Source organism: Biomphalaria glabrata, chromosome 11 (genome assembly GCF_947242115.1).
Source record: "Biomphalaria glabrata chromosome 11, xgBioGlab47.1, whole genome shotgun sequence".
Taxonomy (NCBI): domain Eukaryota; kingdom Metazoa; phylum Mollusca; class Gastropoda; family Planorbidae; genus Biomphalaria; species Biomphalaria glabrata.
This window is the reverse complement of record NC_074721.1, coordinates 36,456,969-36,474,410: the sequence shown is the minus strand read 5'-3', so window position 1 is coordinate 36,474,410 and position 17,442 is coordinate 36,456,969. Positions and strand designations below refer to the sequence as shown.

General features: G+C 33.9%; 1 protein-coding gene across 1 annotated transcript in view; it reads left to right on the top strand.

Annotated features, from left to right (window-relative positions):
- Positions 1-17,442, top strand: part of LOC106079276 (mucin-4-like) — a 49,542-nt gene that overhangs the window by 12,262 nt on the left and 19,838 nt on the right. The window contains exons 10-25 of the mRNA XM_056004419.1: positions 754-1,051; positions 2,353-2,589; positions 3,070-3,216; positions 3,810-4,007; positions 4,279-4,530; positions 5,144-5,372; positions 6,503-6,675; positions 7,003-7,164; positions 8,951-9,088; positions 10,517-10,642; positions 10,834-10,956; positions 11,896-12,018; positions 13,881-14,126; positions 15,350-15,481; positions 15,817-15,942; positions 16,934-17,062. Coding sequence (XP_055860394.1) covers positions 754-1,051; positions 2,353-2,589; positions 3,070-3,216; positions 3,810-4,007; positions 4,279-4,530; positions 5,144-5,372; positions 6,503-6,675; positions 7,003-7,164; positions 8,951-9,088; positions 10,517-10,642; positions 10,834-10,956; positions 11,896-12,018; positions 13,881-14,126; positions 15,350-15,481; positions 15,817-15,942; positions 16,934-17,062 — 2,839 coding nt within the window. The remainder of the gene's footprint in view (positions 1-753; positions 1,052-2,352; positions 2,590-3,069; positions 3,217-3,809; positions 4,008-4,278; positions 4,531-5,143; positions 5,373-6,502; positions 6,676-7,002; positions 7,165-8,950; positions 9,089-10,516; positions 10,643-10,833; positions 10,957-11,895; positions 12,019-13,880; positions 14,127-15,349; positions 15,482-15,816; positions 15,943-16,933; positions 17,063-17,442) is intronic.

Genomic DNA, 17,442 nt, shown 5'->3' with positions numbered 1-17,442 from the left:
AGATTATCTTAAATGGCTGTTATCTATGTTTTGTTGAAATCATTATTTTTTATTAACAAAAGTATATTATATATCAATCTATCTAGACACACACACATACATACATATATATACTGACTGTACAAATGCTTCACTGCAGATAACTATGCTGCCATGTACTAAGATTACTTTACTGGCCTCTCTCCTCTGTCTCATCCTTGACTCATGATGCATCTCTCTGAACTCAAAGTATTGGCCTGTCTTGACTGTGCTTAACTGAGCCAGAGCGAATCGTATGACACTGACACGTTCCCTCTTTATATACAGTCCATCGATGCCTTCTCAAAAAATTACAGTAAATGCCATTCCTTTACCATATTATGGATGGTTATTTTTTATCTGGGTAGCTCTTGCCAGACTTTACTGTCAACTTAAGACAGCAAGCTGGCCTTTGCCACATATGTGGGCTGATCACACACACTACTTCTACCCCACCCCCATGACTCAAAAGGTAAATGTATATATATAGTATGTGTTATATGTTAAGTTTCCCTTTCAGACATTGCGATCTATGTAAAGGTCATCTGTCTCTGTGGCCCACGGTTAACGCTGATGTCATGTGACCAGCACAACGAGACATCCAAAGATCCCAAAATTGAATATCACAGTCTACACCAGGATTCAAACCCAGGGCTGTTTCAGTAGCCAAGTTCTTTTGCACTTAGCCACAACATCTCCATATGTTCTGTATATAACATGTATATTTCTTTTCAGTTGTGTTGTTACGAGTATACCTCTCCAGACTTTAGTCAATACTGGTCTTGGGAAGAGTGGTTGAATTCATGGAGGAATTCTCCCTACATTGCTTACCGAGATGTCAATGCTGGTCATCTTCTGCTTAATGACCCCTGGTGGTGGTGGGTAGGTGGTGATGTCCGCAAGTCCAGAGAGGAAGACTTTAACCCACACAGTTGGTGCTGTGAAGAGAGTAGCTCCCCTTCCAAATACTGCAGCCTGTTCAATAAAGTCAGGCCTGACTATGGATGTTCCCTGGAGCCTGAATTTATATCTGGTAAAAAGTCTACAAATATTAGTAAAAAACAGTATAAAATCTTGGTTTCTCTTGTTTAAAATAATGTTCCAAAAAAGTAAGACTTTCATATTAGTATAAAAGAAAATGTAATTCAATTATTTGGTAATAGATGACTCTTTGCTCAAATAGTTGTATAGAAATTTTTAATATTTATCTGTATTTAAACTTTCTTTTTTTTGTTATAAAAATTCTTCAGATAATTGCTAGCTCTCATAGAGCCTCAGGGATTTGTTTTGGTCAACTTCCAGAGCGGTTTTCCTGTGCTGAAATTCAATTTCTTGTATTCTTATTCTAGAAATTTAAAATACAAATTAACACGAAGCTATCTAGCTTAGCTTATCAGTTCATTAAAACATTTTTTCTAAAGGAATAAAAATTTGCACTGACCAAATAGTTGTTAAAACCTACTACTCTATTGCTCCAGGTATATAGTTATTATAAGACACTTTTCCAAACCAGTGTTGAAATTTGAATTTAAAAAAATGATCTAGGTTGGTATAAGGAAACCATGCTTTTGTTAGTTATCTTAGAAAGCTCAATGTATGTTTTAGAATTTCTTACTGCTCACACCAGTTTCAAAGAAACTAAAAAATTAATCATATTTTTATTGGCATTTTATTACATAATGTCTGGTAGTATGGTACTGTGTATGTGTTCTGGGCTGTCATCTTGATGATCTGCGATTCAAACACTGCCTGCTTCCATCTTGCAGCTGGTTTGGGATAGGAAATGTTCTAACATCCAAAACATGTAAAAGAAAACAAAAACCAAATATACTTTGAATGTAGTAAGGAGTTTTAAATACAGAGCCAACTATAACTCCACTGTATTTAAGACAGAAAGAAGTCGAGAATAATAAAATACTACAGTAACACATATTACTACAAGCAAATACATATTTAGTTTTAAATGGTGAAAGGTATTCTTTCAGACCTTGGTATCTAATGGGGCAGATTAGATGTAGTTCTTCTGTTTTGTGGCTGATGGATAACCAGGATGCCATGGGGCTATCACAATGACCAACCATCAGTACATCCCATATATTAGATAAGGGTGGACAGGGGCATTCGTAAAAGAAGTCAAGCAGTTAACCAGTGTGCCACCATGCCCCAGATTTTATTGTAGTAAACCTAAATCATTAAAGTTAAAAGAGATTATTACCTAAAAAAATGCAAAATTTATGTAGCCTACAAATCTATCAAATTTAATATTCTGATTAAAGCAATAGCTTTAAAATATTTTTTTAAAACTTATTAACATTCAAACAATTTTATCTACAGGCATAGCACTTGGTGATCCCCACATCAAGACATTGGATGGACTTGAATATGGCCTAAATTATCTGGGAGAAAAGATTTTGCTCTACATTGAAAAACAGAAGTTTATGCTGCAAGCCAGAACTAAGCAGGTGGTCAACAGTAAAGGAGTAAAAACCAACGCCACCATTTTTGTTGCTTTTGCCGCTAAAGAAGGAAATTATTCCTCATTTCAAGTAGAACTGGATGCCCAGGAAACAGGTCAGTGTTTGTGTGTTAAAACATCATTTTGTTTCATATTTATATAAGCTTTAAGCAGGGAGCTTAACATAAGGGTGTAGAATAACAGAAATTTAATAATAATTTGTAAAGGAAGAACCAATACACTGAGTTCTATCACTTTCTTATTTTTTCTCGCTTAAGTCTACAGACTAAACAGAAACCACTTCTGTATGTCTTAGAAATTCCCTTCTTTTACAGGGTTAAAAAGTGAGCAGTGTCATGCAAGATGGCCGTATACAGGACAATCACATTCTCATTTTTTGTTTGTTTAGGTTGAATAATTTAAGAATCATATAAGCTAGAAAGCTTCTGTTTTTCATTTTCCATCATTTAGGACAAATTTTAAAATATGTTTCAAGAATTAAATTATTTGCAACAAAATCTTTATGAAAGTCTGACTTTTAAATGAGGAAAAACGAAGCTGAGGGTGTAAAATATTTTACTTTTATATTCTTATAGGAATGATTATAATGGCCAACGGGCATGATTGTACCCAAAATTTTTACAAGATCAAAGACTACAACGAGACATTTGATAACAACAGTATCAGTGTCAAGAGGCTGGACAAAGAAAACAAAACTAATCTGGTCGTTAGTTTCCCATCAAGTTTGTATACGTTTCTTTCATTTTTGTTTAAACCTTTGAAATCATAGCAGAAACAAAAACTAATTTGGTCGTTAGTTTCCCATCAAGTTTGTATACGTTTCTTTCATTTTTGTTTAAACTTTTGAAATCATAGCAGAAACAAAAACTAATTTGATCGTTAGTTTCCCATCAAGTTTGTATACGTTTCTTTCATTTTTGTTTAAACCTTTGAAATCATAGCAAAGCATGTCCATTGAAGATAATAGATTAAATATTAATTTCTTAAAAGATTTTTACAAATTTCTTTTTACTAATGACATACTTAACTCTTTATCTCTATAATTATTTTCCACATTCTGACAGAATCATTCATTTTTCACATTTGTACATTCTACCATGTTATATACTACAATAACATTTTTGTTTGTAATCAGAAAACCTTACTTTTGGTATATAATTATAGGAGAATGCATGCTCTTTTTATATAACACAAATACAAATTTATAAAACCAAAAATTAATTGAATGTAATGGGGTCAGCTCTTGGTATCAAGAGAGAAAGAGTTAGACAAACTGCATTTATGCTAATAATGTACTCATCCTCTATTCGAACAGCTATTTCACTGAATTTCTTTGTTGGTGTAAAAAATCTGGAGATCTCTGTAGACATTCCAAAAAGCTACAAAGGCAACACTACTGGACTAATGGGAAACTTCAATGGAGACCCCCATGATGATTTCAAACTTCAGAATGGAACTATTCTAAGTCCTAACAGCACAGAGAAAGTTATTTATGAAACTTTTGGCAGAGAGTGTAAGTGTTTTAAATCATTTTTAAATTTCATTTTAATATCTCTTTGCATTAGTTTTAAGTATATGTCTTGCATCTGTAAAATGTAGCGTATAAAAGCATAATAATAATGTTTTTGATTAGGAAGATTAAGGATTAGTGCAGTGTTTCACATGACTATGCAAACCCGATTATGACCTGCATGTTTTGTTTTTTTTGCATCATGTGAACTTTTTTAAATGTTTAATTTTTTATTCAAGATTAACCGTGTTTTGTCAACTTATTGATTCTACAGGGGATGTTACTACTAGTAACACTGTCTTCACTTATCCTAATGGTGAAACAGCTCTCGACTACCAATTCCCAGAGTTCCAACCTCTGTTTAAAGAAGACATTGACCCTGCTATATTCAAAGAAGCTCAGTCCAAATGTGGGAACAATACGAACTATGCCTGTATCTACGACTTTGTGCTGACTGGAAATGAACAATTTGCTTTCAAAACCAGGGATTCCATTGATGCGGCTGTTCTTGTTCAGAAAACTCAAAGTAAGTTTTCAAGTTAACATTTTAAATGAAGGAAACAGTAAAATAACAAGCTGGAACTTCATAAAGAGGATTCATGTTCATTCTTCACCATTTCAAGCAAGTGTGTCATCAGATTTTACATCTGAAAGTAAAGAATCAAACTAACCACCATATACCAGTTTCACCATCTCAATGAAAAAAAAATTATCATTTCTACATCAGAATGTTATATATTGTTGTCTATTATCAAAGGATTCTGTAGCATCTTACATGTCAAAGAGATGCAACTTCTTAGGTGGCTAAAAAGGCCAATTTTTGATACATTTCAGTGGTCAGATTGGGCATATGAAATCACTGGGCAACAATGCACTTTAACACTTTCTTTCTACTTATGATGCCTATCTTTCCTTTTTGCTTGCTCTCCATGTGGATCTATCCAAAGCCTCTATTTCCTAACTGTTAGTGTCAATTTTGAAGTACTTCATGCTATGTTGGCATATATCAGTATACCTTAAAAGTGGGCAACCAGAGGCCCTCTTGCCTTCAATTAGATTAACATACAAATGTCTTGTGGGAGATAACAAGTGAAAAAAAAATTGGAAACCATCTTAACCTTTTTAATTCTACTTTTCAGACAACAATAATCCTGTGTTAACTATAGTCAACAATCAACTGAATAGCCATCAACAATGGGAAGTAACCCATGGCATTCCATCCACCTTCAGTTTTAATGCCAAGGATTTGGATCAAGATGACACCATCACTTTCATACTGAAAGGTGTCACTAATCCCAAGGTCACCATTGATTCTAAAACTGGGGCACTGACGTACACACCTGACATTAAAACACCATTATCAATTGGGTAACTTAGTTTTTTAAGACCTTTTGTATTGGACTTTTTGTAGCTTGACTAAGCCTAAACCAGTAACTTCTACAAGATAGCATAAATATGAAACAATACTACACACATTTTTTGCAAATTCTGACATTTGTGCTTCATGCACAACCCAGAGCTTGTCTTAAACTTGACTTAATTTCTTCACGATTTCAATAACTTTTGTATTCAGGGGTGCTGTCAATTTATTTATAGCCATCATTAGTTTCAGTATTGACTATAAATCAAGCTGTGACTTCTTTTCTGAGCCGAAGAGTTAAATAAGAAGTCCCGCCTGAAAAGCTGCACAAATAAGAGGTCCTAAATTGAACCCAAATAAAGAAAAATGATAATTATTATTATGCATTCAGGTGTTAGAGGGTTGAGATAAATAATCCTGTATCTGCTATAAACTGGCTCTCATATCAGGCAGCTCTCCATATAGTTATAAGGCTGTTTTGGGGATAGTATCTTGCCCCCACTAGAGGGCATAGTTGGCTTTCTTTAGTGACACTTCGCAAGGGCAAAGTTCATCCAATTTTCAGCATTTGGAACATGTGTAGTCTCACTCAAATCTATTCAGTTTGGAGACCAAAAATTATTGTTGAATAATCCTAAATATAAAAAAAAGCCTATTAAATTGGGACTAAATCTAGTAAAACACTAATTTTAATTATAATAATTAATCTAAGAAATAAGTCCATTTATCAACATAGGCATGTAGAAATTGTAACTCAAGATAAAATTTGAAAGGGTAAAAAATGCAGCTGTTAAACGAAAAAAGTAGAAAGAAATTGGATGAATATGTCAGGAAATAAATATAACTAAAAATAATTAAATTAGAAATTTCTATTAGGTGGTTCAATCACTCAGTTGCAGGTTAACTTGCTATTAAGAGTTGTTTCTTAAATTTTTGCTAATTTGTAGAAAAATATATTGTCCTATCACTTGGGAAATACATCATTCCTAGTGCTGGTACCAAGTAGTCAAATTATTTCAGTTGCACTTTTTAAAACTAGTTATTAGTATTGTTAGTATTGTCACATTCATGTTTTATTAAGAAGCAATCTGATTGGATATTGTTCGTCTCTACCATACTGTTATATTGCATTTCTTAGTGTGCAAGCTCAAGATTCTAATGGAGGACTATCCAACATCTTGTATCTCGACATAGTTGTCTGCCCCGATTGTAGTGGCCATGGAGTTTGTGATAGAAGCAAAACACAAGAAGAAGAAAAAGAAAATGGAAGATTTTTGCTAAATGTTTGTACATGTTGGCCAGCATACACGGGTAAGATATGAGTTGTTTTTTTATCAAATGACTATTGCACACAAAAATTGTCTAAAACTTTAAGTAACATAACTTTCTGAAATTGTTACTTGTGATGAAAGAATTTGTAAAAGCATTTTAATTATTTTAGAGAAATATTTCCATATAATGGAAAAGACAAATCTCTTTTTAGATTTCATTGCATTTCTTTTCTTCTCTCTTGAATTTTCCAGTTACTTTGTAACTGCAGTGAGCAGGAAGAGCTTCTAAATTTTGTGTTTATTGTAACTGTAGATCTAAAGTAACATAAAAATGTCCAGTCCTCAATTCACTACTATGTATTTCTAGGCAGCAACTGTGAAGAAGATTATGATGCATGCAATGAGCATCCATGTCTTCCAGATCAGAAATGTGTTGATAGAAACCCAGCAGAACAAGGGAATAGTACCATTGGTTATATTTGTGGAGAGTGTCCTGATGGATTTGAAGAAAGAAATAACCATTGTGTGGGTAAGTGTTTACTATAGTCTCCTCTGATAAGATTTTCTTATAGTAGTGTACATCATGGTAAAACCTTTACTTAAGTCTTTTTGTCCATTGCGATTGTGCTTTTTTTCACATCCCATTCATGGCACCCTTGTAGTAGGAAACGAATAGGTGAATACACCAAAACCTCATGTGGGTTTCCACACAGTACGAGTACATTGCAGGTGGTAAGGGATCAAACAAAGCTTTCTAACTGCGGGTTGCATGTTGTGGTGGTGGCCTTCTCATGTTTAGTCTCACTACATAGTAATATGGACTCCCAAGTGAGGCTTAGGAGTAAACCATTTCTTTGGTTTCAAGAGTCACATGGTTGACTTTGTAATGTACCATCAGAAATGTCACTGTGACCATTTCTTTCCATACATTCTTGTTATTTATTAGTTATCTTGAAACCTTACCTAAATTAATTAAGGCTTGTTTTTTTTTTTTTTTTTGGGGTGGGGGGGGGGTTTGAGGCTTTGAAAAGAGAGTGGACCTTTACAAAACAATTAGATTAATAACATCAGTTAGGCCTGGTTCACATTTAAACCTACCTTTGCCTATCCCTTAGTCATAGTCTGTTTAACCTTGGGGCACCACTAATGATCTGTCAACCAACTTTCTCCATTTCTCTCTGTCCATTGCCTTTAATAGAATAAGTTGAACTAACAGTACAACAGTATTCACAACAGTTTTGACACAAGTCGACAGAGATAGGGTTGTAGTTGTTGATAATTGGTAGTTGAAAAACACCTTTTTACCTGTCTGCGGACCACTTCTGGGGCCAATTTTGAGTTTGTGTGGTTTTGTAACCTTGATTTGTTATAAAAATTCTTCAGGGAACTGCTAACTCACATAAAGCCTCAGAGATTAGTTTTGGTAAACTTCAAGAGCTGTTTTCTTGTGTTGGAATTCAATGACCTTTAATTCTTTTTATAGAAATTTTAAATACAAAGTATTTCTGTTGACATTTTTCCTAGCAAAATAACCTTTGAAATGGAAAATTTAACTACTCTACACATTTCAAAACAAAAGTGCTCTTTTCAAGTCACCAATCCTATAATGTTTCATGGCTGCATTATGACCTCCCGATTACTATTAACTCTTTCTCTCCTAATAGACAACATCAACGTTGATGTGACACCATTGAACTAAATTGATTTTTGGATTTATGAACTTTAATTTGTGTTGTTGAAAAAGAACATGCATTCTCCTATAATTTGATACCAAATACAACATTTTCTAAAAACTAATCAAAAGTTATTGAAGTTTAATCAGAACAGGATAGTGAATTACAAATGAGCGAAATGAATAATAGGCTATCGGAACGAGGAAAATAATTACAGAGAGAAAGAGTTCAAAAACAAATTTAGACCTTACAGACATGCCACCACATTGTGATACTCCTTTACAGCACTGCATGGTAGACTTTCTTAAACTGTGTTCAGTTAATGAATATTATCTTGATAACAAAAGATTTTTGCTTCATGGTAAATAATAAAGAGTAAAAAAAGCAGTAGGTAAATGACACAAAGAAAAGCAGTGAGTTCGTCAGGGAATAGACATACTCAAAATTACTATATATTTTTAGTGAGAGGCTCTTTTAAAAGATAATAGTTGATTTATCAAGTTATATACCATGTAACAAATTCTAGTTGGCATGAAACATTTTACAAAAAAATAAATTAACCGCTATAAGCTATCATCTTATCTAGAGTCACCAACATAATGAAAGCTGTAACATTCTATTCTATTTCTGATTATACTTTAGATAAAAATGAGTGCATTACAAATGGCTCTGCACGGATTTGCCCAGACAATTCTGACTGCGAGAACAATGTTGGCTCTTACACCTGTACTTGTAGGCCTGGTTACAGACTTGATGCAGAAAATACTTCTCATTGTAAAGGTAGGTTACAGAGAAACTCATCTTAATTTTTTAAAATGTCTTTCATATAGTGCATCTTTCATCTTATCTTATAAAATACAGATGTTAATTCAAAAAAGATGAGGATTACGTCCTATGGGTCATGCATGTTAATCAATGACTTAAATTCTGCCAAGTCATTGGTTTTCCTAGCTGGCTGAGGCAACCCATTCAATGCTCTAATACCGCTAAGGAAGAGGGAGCATTTGTACAAATTTGTCTGAGCATATCAAACAAGGAATATGACCTTTATCTCATACTAGCCTGACATTGCCTGCGGGTCTAAGTTTGTGTTTACTAATCTAGTGGATTGGATTTAGATGTATATTAAACTTAGCTAATGATCCTTTCAAGTTTTTTCTCTTTCACTACGAAAATAAAATTAGTTTTGCGAAAATGGGTTTACCAGAAGCCGATACATTCATATCTATTAAAAACGAAAAGAGCGATAGCTTTGTTAAATGAATGGGATTATAAAGTAAACAATTAAACAATATAATTTTTAGTACGCAATTCATGAATGAATATAGGCCTATCTCAACTCGGCTTTGCAGCTTTCCTAAACGAATGTAGTCTATTAAAAAATGCTTTAGAAAACCAAATTTGAAAGTTAATTTGATCAAAATATGAAATGAATGGACTATAATTAGTATGTTCATGTGTTTAAGTATAAAACTATCTGTGCGAAGAGAAGTTTTATCATCTTACGGAGTTGAATTATGTTTTAGATCTAGGGATGGGATTATAAAGTAAACAATTAAACAAATTAATTTTTAGTAAGCGGTTCATATCGGTATTGTCTAATGAAAGAATGTTCGTCAGGAAATCTGTAGTCACAGATATAACGAACTAATTAATGCAAAAAATGCTTTTGAAACACAAAATTGAAGGTTAATTTTATTATATAATGAAACAATGGATCTTCTTTTGTATTTTCATGTGTCAAAGTAAAAAACTATCTGCGCAAAGTGTATTTCTTAAAATTAGATCTAGGTCTAAATCCTTTCGATCTTTTCTCATGTCAACATTGTAAACACTGCCTATATCCATAAAATACTATAGCTTTAATAGAGTCGGACAACTTTATTTTTTTTAGGGTCTTAAGTTTGTTTTAAGGCTACAATACATACACTACGGTCTAAGTTGGTACCCAAGAAACATTCCTGCCAAGTATTATCAAGATTGGTCAAGTGGTTTTGATGTCTATAAGTCACATACATACACCTCACATTCTACTTTATAGTATAGATGAATAATTAATAGTGTTGGTAAAAATTACTTTAAATTTGAAAAGAAAAAAAAAATTAGGGCAGGTGCAGTGCTAAATTAATGATAATAAGTATGTAATGATAAGCTATAATCTTCAATTAAAAATTAATTTATTTCTTTTCTATTTCTTTTATTAACTAGATGTGGATGAGTGTGCGGAGAAAACCCACAACTGTCAACAAGTGTGTGAAAACAAAGAAGGTGGCTTTACTTGCTCCTGTTTACCTGGCAATGTATTAGCAGCTGATAACAAGACTTGCCAGATAGGTCAGTAGTATTAGTAGAGCACCTTATCTAAAATAAAGAACCTTGTTATTTTTATTTATGAACAACTCAAAGCTACTATCTCATTGGTTTTCCTGATTTATTAATGCAACCATGGTCTAATTGTACATGGATTAAAAACAACTTTTTTCTAAATTTATACGAATCTCTTTGTCTTGTTTTGTATGCATTAGATACTAGAAACGCAGAAATATGCAATGCCAAGAGATGCAGTCAAGTGTGTAGTGTCGTTAATGGAACTACCTCCTGTGGCTGTAAATCTGGCTATGCAAGTAGTAGTGAAACCCTTTGCACAGGTATTTTTGTTTTCTTTAAATTATCATACACTTCTAAAGTGAAAAGTTATCATTCAAAAATGTATCCCTTGTTTTGTATTGGTAAAATTTTGAGCTAAACAATGTTGATGCTATTTTATTAATAGAATTAGGTTTATTAGAAAATCAGTTCATTGAAAAAGTGGCAAATACAAAGTGGGCTTACTGTCAAAGTGGTGAAAGATTGCGTTCAAGTGCTAAGTTCACTATCCATACTTGCAGACTTGTGAAAGGATGCTTCGAAGTCTTTCTTCTTCTTCTTCGTTGTTATGTTGGAGTGTTCAGATGACCAGACCAATACATGAGATGAACTTCGCAGTGGTTTCCAAATCAGGGAACTCTCCATATAGTTTACTTTGTATTGGGGGAGCTACCACTTTCTACCAAGTGCATCCCCAGGTGGCGGATAGGGGAAGGACCCTTAGATTTAAGGGTTAGCTGTGAATACCAAATAAACAGCCGCGGATCAACTGGTTTGAGGTGGAGTATTCCAGTGGTTAGAATATTTACTAAAAACATCTCAGAAATCCAGAGAAATGATTGCAAAAAGCGAGTATAGGGCGCTCTAACTCTAAACTCGGGTAGATGAAGCTCATTAGCTAGGGATAGCAGTTCATCTAGGAGAGAAAAGTCAGAAAATAAACACCTGCTGCCTTGAAGTTGATCTTGGATGATCAAAGGCTATGGGAGCACACCCAAAAAGATTTAAAGCAGGCTGAAGTCGGAGTCAATGGGCCTCCTGGCGCATAACACATTGACACGCAACCTCATCATGCTTCCAAGTTCACTATCCATACTTGCACATTGGTGAAATGGTTCCCCAAAGTGCAAAATGTACTTTACATACTAACAGACTTGTTTAATGCTACTGCTTTGGGCCTATTTGTTAGTATATTAGCATCTAATTTTCTCTTTCTTCAGACATTAATGAGTGTACTCTAGTCAACAAACCCTGCAGTCAGTCTTGTCAAAATCTAGAGGGTGGCTTCCTTTGCTCATGCTATCCTGGATATTACCTAGATGATGACAGAGTTTCTTGTGTCAGTAAGTACCAATATTTCATGACATTCAAGTGTTTACCATGGGAAAGTTTTAAGGTTTTCCAACTTAAAAAGTATCCAAATAATTTGATGAAAAAAGATACACAATACCACAGATGAATGTACATTTGATGATAACATTTTTGACAATAATATGATCAAATGATTAAAAACAGTTTTTTGTGTATGGAAATTTAAAAGACTGGCATACAAATTTGCATTATATTTTTGTTCAATTCTAAAATCTACTAAATCCAGTCATCATAACATGAAATAGACACAACTTCAGCACAGCGAATCCATATAAATTTTTTGGTTCTGCTAGTTGCTTTCTATTTTCTCAATGTTGTTTTTCATTTATGTAGTCAAAAGTTATGTTCTCCTTACAGACCTTGCAATTCATAGAGTGGATGATGTAAAGGTCATCTGTTTCTGTGACCCACCGTTAACAAGGGTGTCATGTGGTCAGCACAATGACAACCGCCTTTACATTTCCCCATCCAAAATGTACCCATTAGAGCTGGGTGGACTCAAATGTACCCCAAAGATCCCGAAATTTAAAATCTCATTCTTCACCAGGATTCAAACCTGAGACCCCATGTTTGGAAGCCAAGCGCTTTACTACTCAGTCACCGTGCCTCCTTTAATTTGTATACTTTAGAGAAAATTGGTTAGAATTAATTCAACATTAGGAAAAATTGTATTGCTATACCGGTATCTAAATTTAATCTGTCATCAATTTGACATAGGACATTTTCCTAAATTTGATGACTAGATTGTATGCACTTAGCACTGTTTTCATAGTCCTGATTTTGAACTTGCAATCATCCCTTACAGTTTACCAGATATTTTAAATTTGAGAAAATGGAAGGTAACCTTTAGAATGATGGATTGTATATTTTGATTAGGCCATTATGTATGTAGGTTATTAATCATAGATCAAATAAAAAAAAAATATTCTCATTCCTCAAGAAACAATACAAATTCTAATTGCTTTTTAAAGCATGCTCAGTGCACTCTTGTAAGGACCTGTGGGTGTAGGTGTAAAAGATGTTAAATGGTGTAATGTTGAAGAATGCGAATGTCGTGAAATGCTGTGTTCTTGCTTCCTGGAGTACTCTTAACACGCGACAATTATATATACTACAAACTGACTTAAGTCCGTTTCAGCAGACAAATATAAAGTTTATTTTACAACATAATAATACTGCACTCCTTGTTAGTGCTACAAGTCAAGAAATAATAAACAATCCTATCCGCATAACAGCGGTATCAAAGGTATCCAATACGTTAAACTTTCTAGAATACAAATCACGTCCGCATCTCAGCGGGTAACACTGTGCAGAAATATAGATTAACTAATACATGTCTCAAAAAGACCACTGGCAACAGCTGCCCACAAGTTACTTTCTAACTGCAATTACTACAGACTTTTCTAAGTCACTACTGTCCGTTGCAGACTAAAATATACTAGACTGCCTCCTACAGAGGATAACACTTTACTGACCACACGGTCCAAAGTATCCCACTTGACTTCACTAACTTGACTGACTTGACTGAACTCAAAGTCAACTTTATTCATTCTACTTCCTGTTTTCTACATCAGGAATTCCATGTGTCTTTTAACTCTTAGCTTGACGTGAACTTTAAATCATGCAATGTCAACTGAGAGTGTGACAGTAGGGGATATCAGTTTAAGTCAGGATTCAAAGTTGAGCCCCCTTGTTAGGGAGCCATTAAGGAAATCTATGCCACTCAGACACACATCCCAAATTATATAATGTTTATGTGTAATTCTACCTTTATAGCTATTCATTTATATTGTTGCAATTTAAAAAAAAAAAAAAATTAATTTGCATCTTGCAGAGTGCGACCAGCCATATTATGGTCACAACTGTTCAAATATATGTGTGTGTAACGGCCGTGGCTCTTGTAACAACATCAGAGGCTGTGAGTGTAATATTGGCTGGAAGGGAGACCACTGTAATGAGGATGTTGATGAGTGCGCCACTGATGGAGCTTGTTCCATTGGTCAGATCTGTTCAAACACATTGGGCTCATTTAAATGTGAATGTCCTGCTGGTTTTGATAATATTTCTGGGCAGTGTCAAGGTAAATTATATTGTATTTTATTTTCACAGCTTTCACTAATTGCATTATAATTTATTCTGTGTTAATGTTGCATCAAACTTGATCTCATATAATAACCTTATTCCAATGTAACTAACATTTGATTTTGATATTTTTGTGGTTTAATTATTGTGGAAAAGGGTAATAGAATAGGTTAATTACTATGTGTAATAAGGCTTGTCTTGAAGGCTGAAGAGGGTATTGAGTCAGTCAATTACTATGTGTAATAAGGCTTGTCTTGAAGGATGAAGAGGGTAATAGAGTCAGTCAATTACTGTTTAATATGGCTTGTCTTGAAGGCTGAAGAGGGTAATAGTCAGTCAATTACTGTTTAATATGGCTTGTCTTGAAGGATGAAGAGGGTAATAGAGTCAGTCAATTACTGTTTAATATGGCTTGTCTTGAAGGATGAAGATTAAGGAAGGAAATATTTTTGTTTATTCTTCTGTGATCCACACATTTTGTCACATCCTATGCAGACTAATTGTCTGCCAAGGATTGATTTATTGGCCTTTTTATAGCATGATATTCATAGTATACAACATGCTTTTCTATTTCATAAGTAGGTAATTTCAATGTGTACATAATAAGGCTCATTATTTGTCTATTAAATCATGATCAGTAAAAAATCCTTCTATATCAGGTATTATAGCAAAAAAAAAAAAAAAAGTTGCCATTCTTTACTTTCATGATAACGAACAAAAGCTTTTTATCTGTATTTTTTTATAGCAAATTTTTTGCATTCAATTATCTCTACAGTGTTAATCGGAACTAATCTCTTAGTCCAGTGTTTCGAAAGCATTTTCCTTTACAGAACACTTCGCACATTCTGAGAATTTAGTGGAACACTTTGCTTATTTTTTTTTAGAGAGATAATTTATGTGGTAGCCTACTAGTTGATTATTGCAGTAGTTTGCAGAACATCTAATCAGGCTTGGTGGAACACTAGGGTTCTGCAGAACACAGTTTTGGAAACACTCCTTAGTCTGTTGAACCATAGGGGCACCACACATGATCTGTTTATCACCTCACCCCATTTCTCTCAACGCTATTACCCACATTTAAATTATAAAAAATTATTGGTAACAAAAAAAGATTTTTTATTATATTGTTGTTGATGAAGCAAAGAGAATCGGAAATGTATTCTTAAAGCTTTGCAGAACTTAAGTGAATGTATATCTTTAGCTCTGATTTTTGGTTTTCAGACGTCAACGAGTGCCTTGATGTGCTAGACAACAAATGTGACCTGTCTACTGAAGATTGCATTAACAACAAGGGCAGCTACTCCTGTGAGTGTAGGCCTGGCTACTCCAGAAATAAAAATAACGTCTGCAGAGGTAAGACAATGAATGTGTAACAATATCTGTAAACACATAGGTGTGTGACAATATCTGTAAACACATAGGTGTGTGACTATATCTGTAAACACATAGGTGTGTGACAATATCTGTAAACACATAGATGTGTGACAATATCTGTAAACACATAGATGTGTGACAATATCTGCAAATATCTGTGTTTGCAAATCCTTGGTCTGCTGTTATATCATTACTATCTTTTAGTCATTCTCTCTCTGTATATATATATATATATATATATATATATATATATATATATATATATATATCACTAAAAAAACTATTTGTTTGTGTACATATGTATATTTCAATAGATATTGATGAATGTGCCACATCAAGTCACAACTGTGAACAGATTTGTGAAAATACTGAAGGAAAGTTCAACTGTAAATGCTACTATGGTTTCACACTTGACACTGATAGAGCCAACTGTGTAAAAAGTAATTAATAATCATTTAAATTCTATTTTATTTATTTGTATACCTAAGTTAGGTTGGACCATTGGGAGACTAATATTTCTTTTGCCAGGATTAGAGTCACTTACATAAAAAGGCATTTTACATATAAAAGTAAAGATCCCCTTACATTTCTTGCGATATAATATAGGGCAGATGATAAGGTCATCTGTTTCTTTGGCCAACGGTTAATAAGCAGGCGGTCATGTGGCCAGCACAACAACCAACCGCCTTTACTTTCCCCCTTTAAATTCAGGTACCCATTTAGAGTTGAGTGGACTCAGGGGTGCCCTAAATTTCCAGAAATTCAAAATCCCAGCCTTTGCAGAGATTCAAATTCAGGACCCTAGGTTCACTCAGTCACAGTGCCCCCATGTTATATGTACCATATATACCACACACATGCATATACCCCTTACAAATTACAAAATAAGTAAAAACAAATTCTTACAGCCTGAACCCTTATATACCAGGCTTGTGCAAAGTGTGATTGTTGTAAACTATTGGTAGATAATATACTATCATCATTACTATTTGTTTTCTTGAGATTTATAATGAGATGTTCATAAATCTTTCCAATGAACATTTCTCAACCACATAGCGAACTAAAGGACCCACAGGTATGTCTATAGTTTCGGTTGTTATCTCCACTTCTCAGCCTGTGGTACCATCTGGGTCGTAGGTCAAGAACCAACGTCTCAGTTCTGGATCATTTTGCTATGTTTATGGGTAAAATAAATCTTGTAAACCCAGCACCTTTTGTATAACCAGCACTGCTTCCATTTGTTTGTAAAAATGTGTATTTCTCGTGGTTAAATGTGCGAAAATATGGTCAATATATATTTACATATATTTTAATATTTTATAATGGACAACTGGGCTTTTTTTTTTTATTTGGAGACAACTCCTTAAAATAGATTGCACTTAAATATAGAATGTTGTTATTAAAAGTTTTTGTTTGACTTGAAACTTTCAGAAGATGTAGATGTGTGTGTAGGGTCAAATTTAAATTGCAGTGACATCTGTACTGTAGACCTGGTCACCAACACATCTCATTGCTCATGTAACAGTGGCTTTAGTCTTCAAGGCAGTAACACATGTGTGGGTAAGAAAAGCAATCTGTTTTTGTTATGTTAACATCTGTTTTTTTTTTTTTAAACATTGGTTAACATCTTGTCACAAAGCATAGACTAGCTAAGTTTATTTCTAGCTCTCTGCAACCATCTCCATAGCAACTAGCCCTGGCAGCAGGACTGGATTGTTTTCCCTTACCATGACCATAAAAGGAAGCAGTGAAGACATAGCAGTGTGATAGTCGTGGCTTATTTGCAGTACAGAGACAGGTTCATGAATAGAAAATGTGAAAGAAAGTCAGGTGTAGAAAAAAATTTTGTTGAGTGAAGATCTAGGAAAAAATTGTTATGTAAAGTTGTAGAAAGAATCTAGTTAAGTTGTAGAACCAGTACCATTGTTATATCTAGTTGT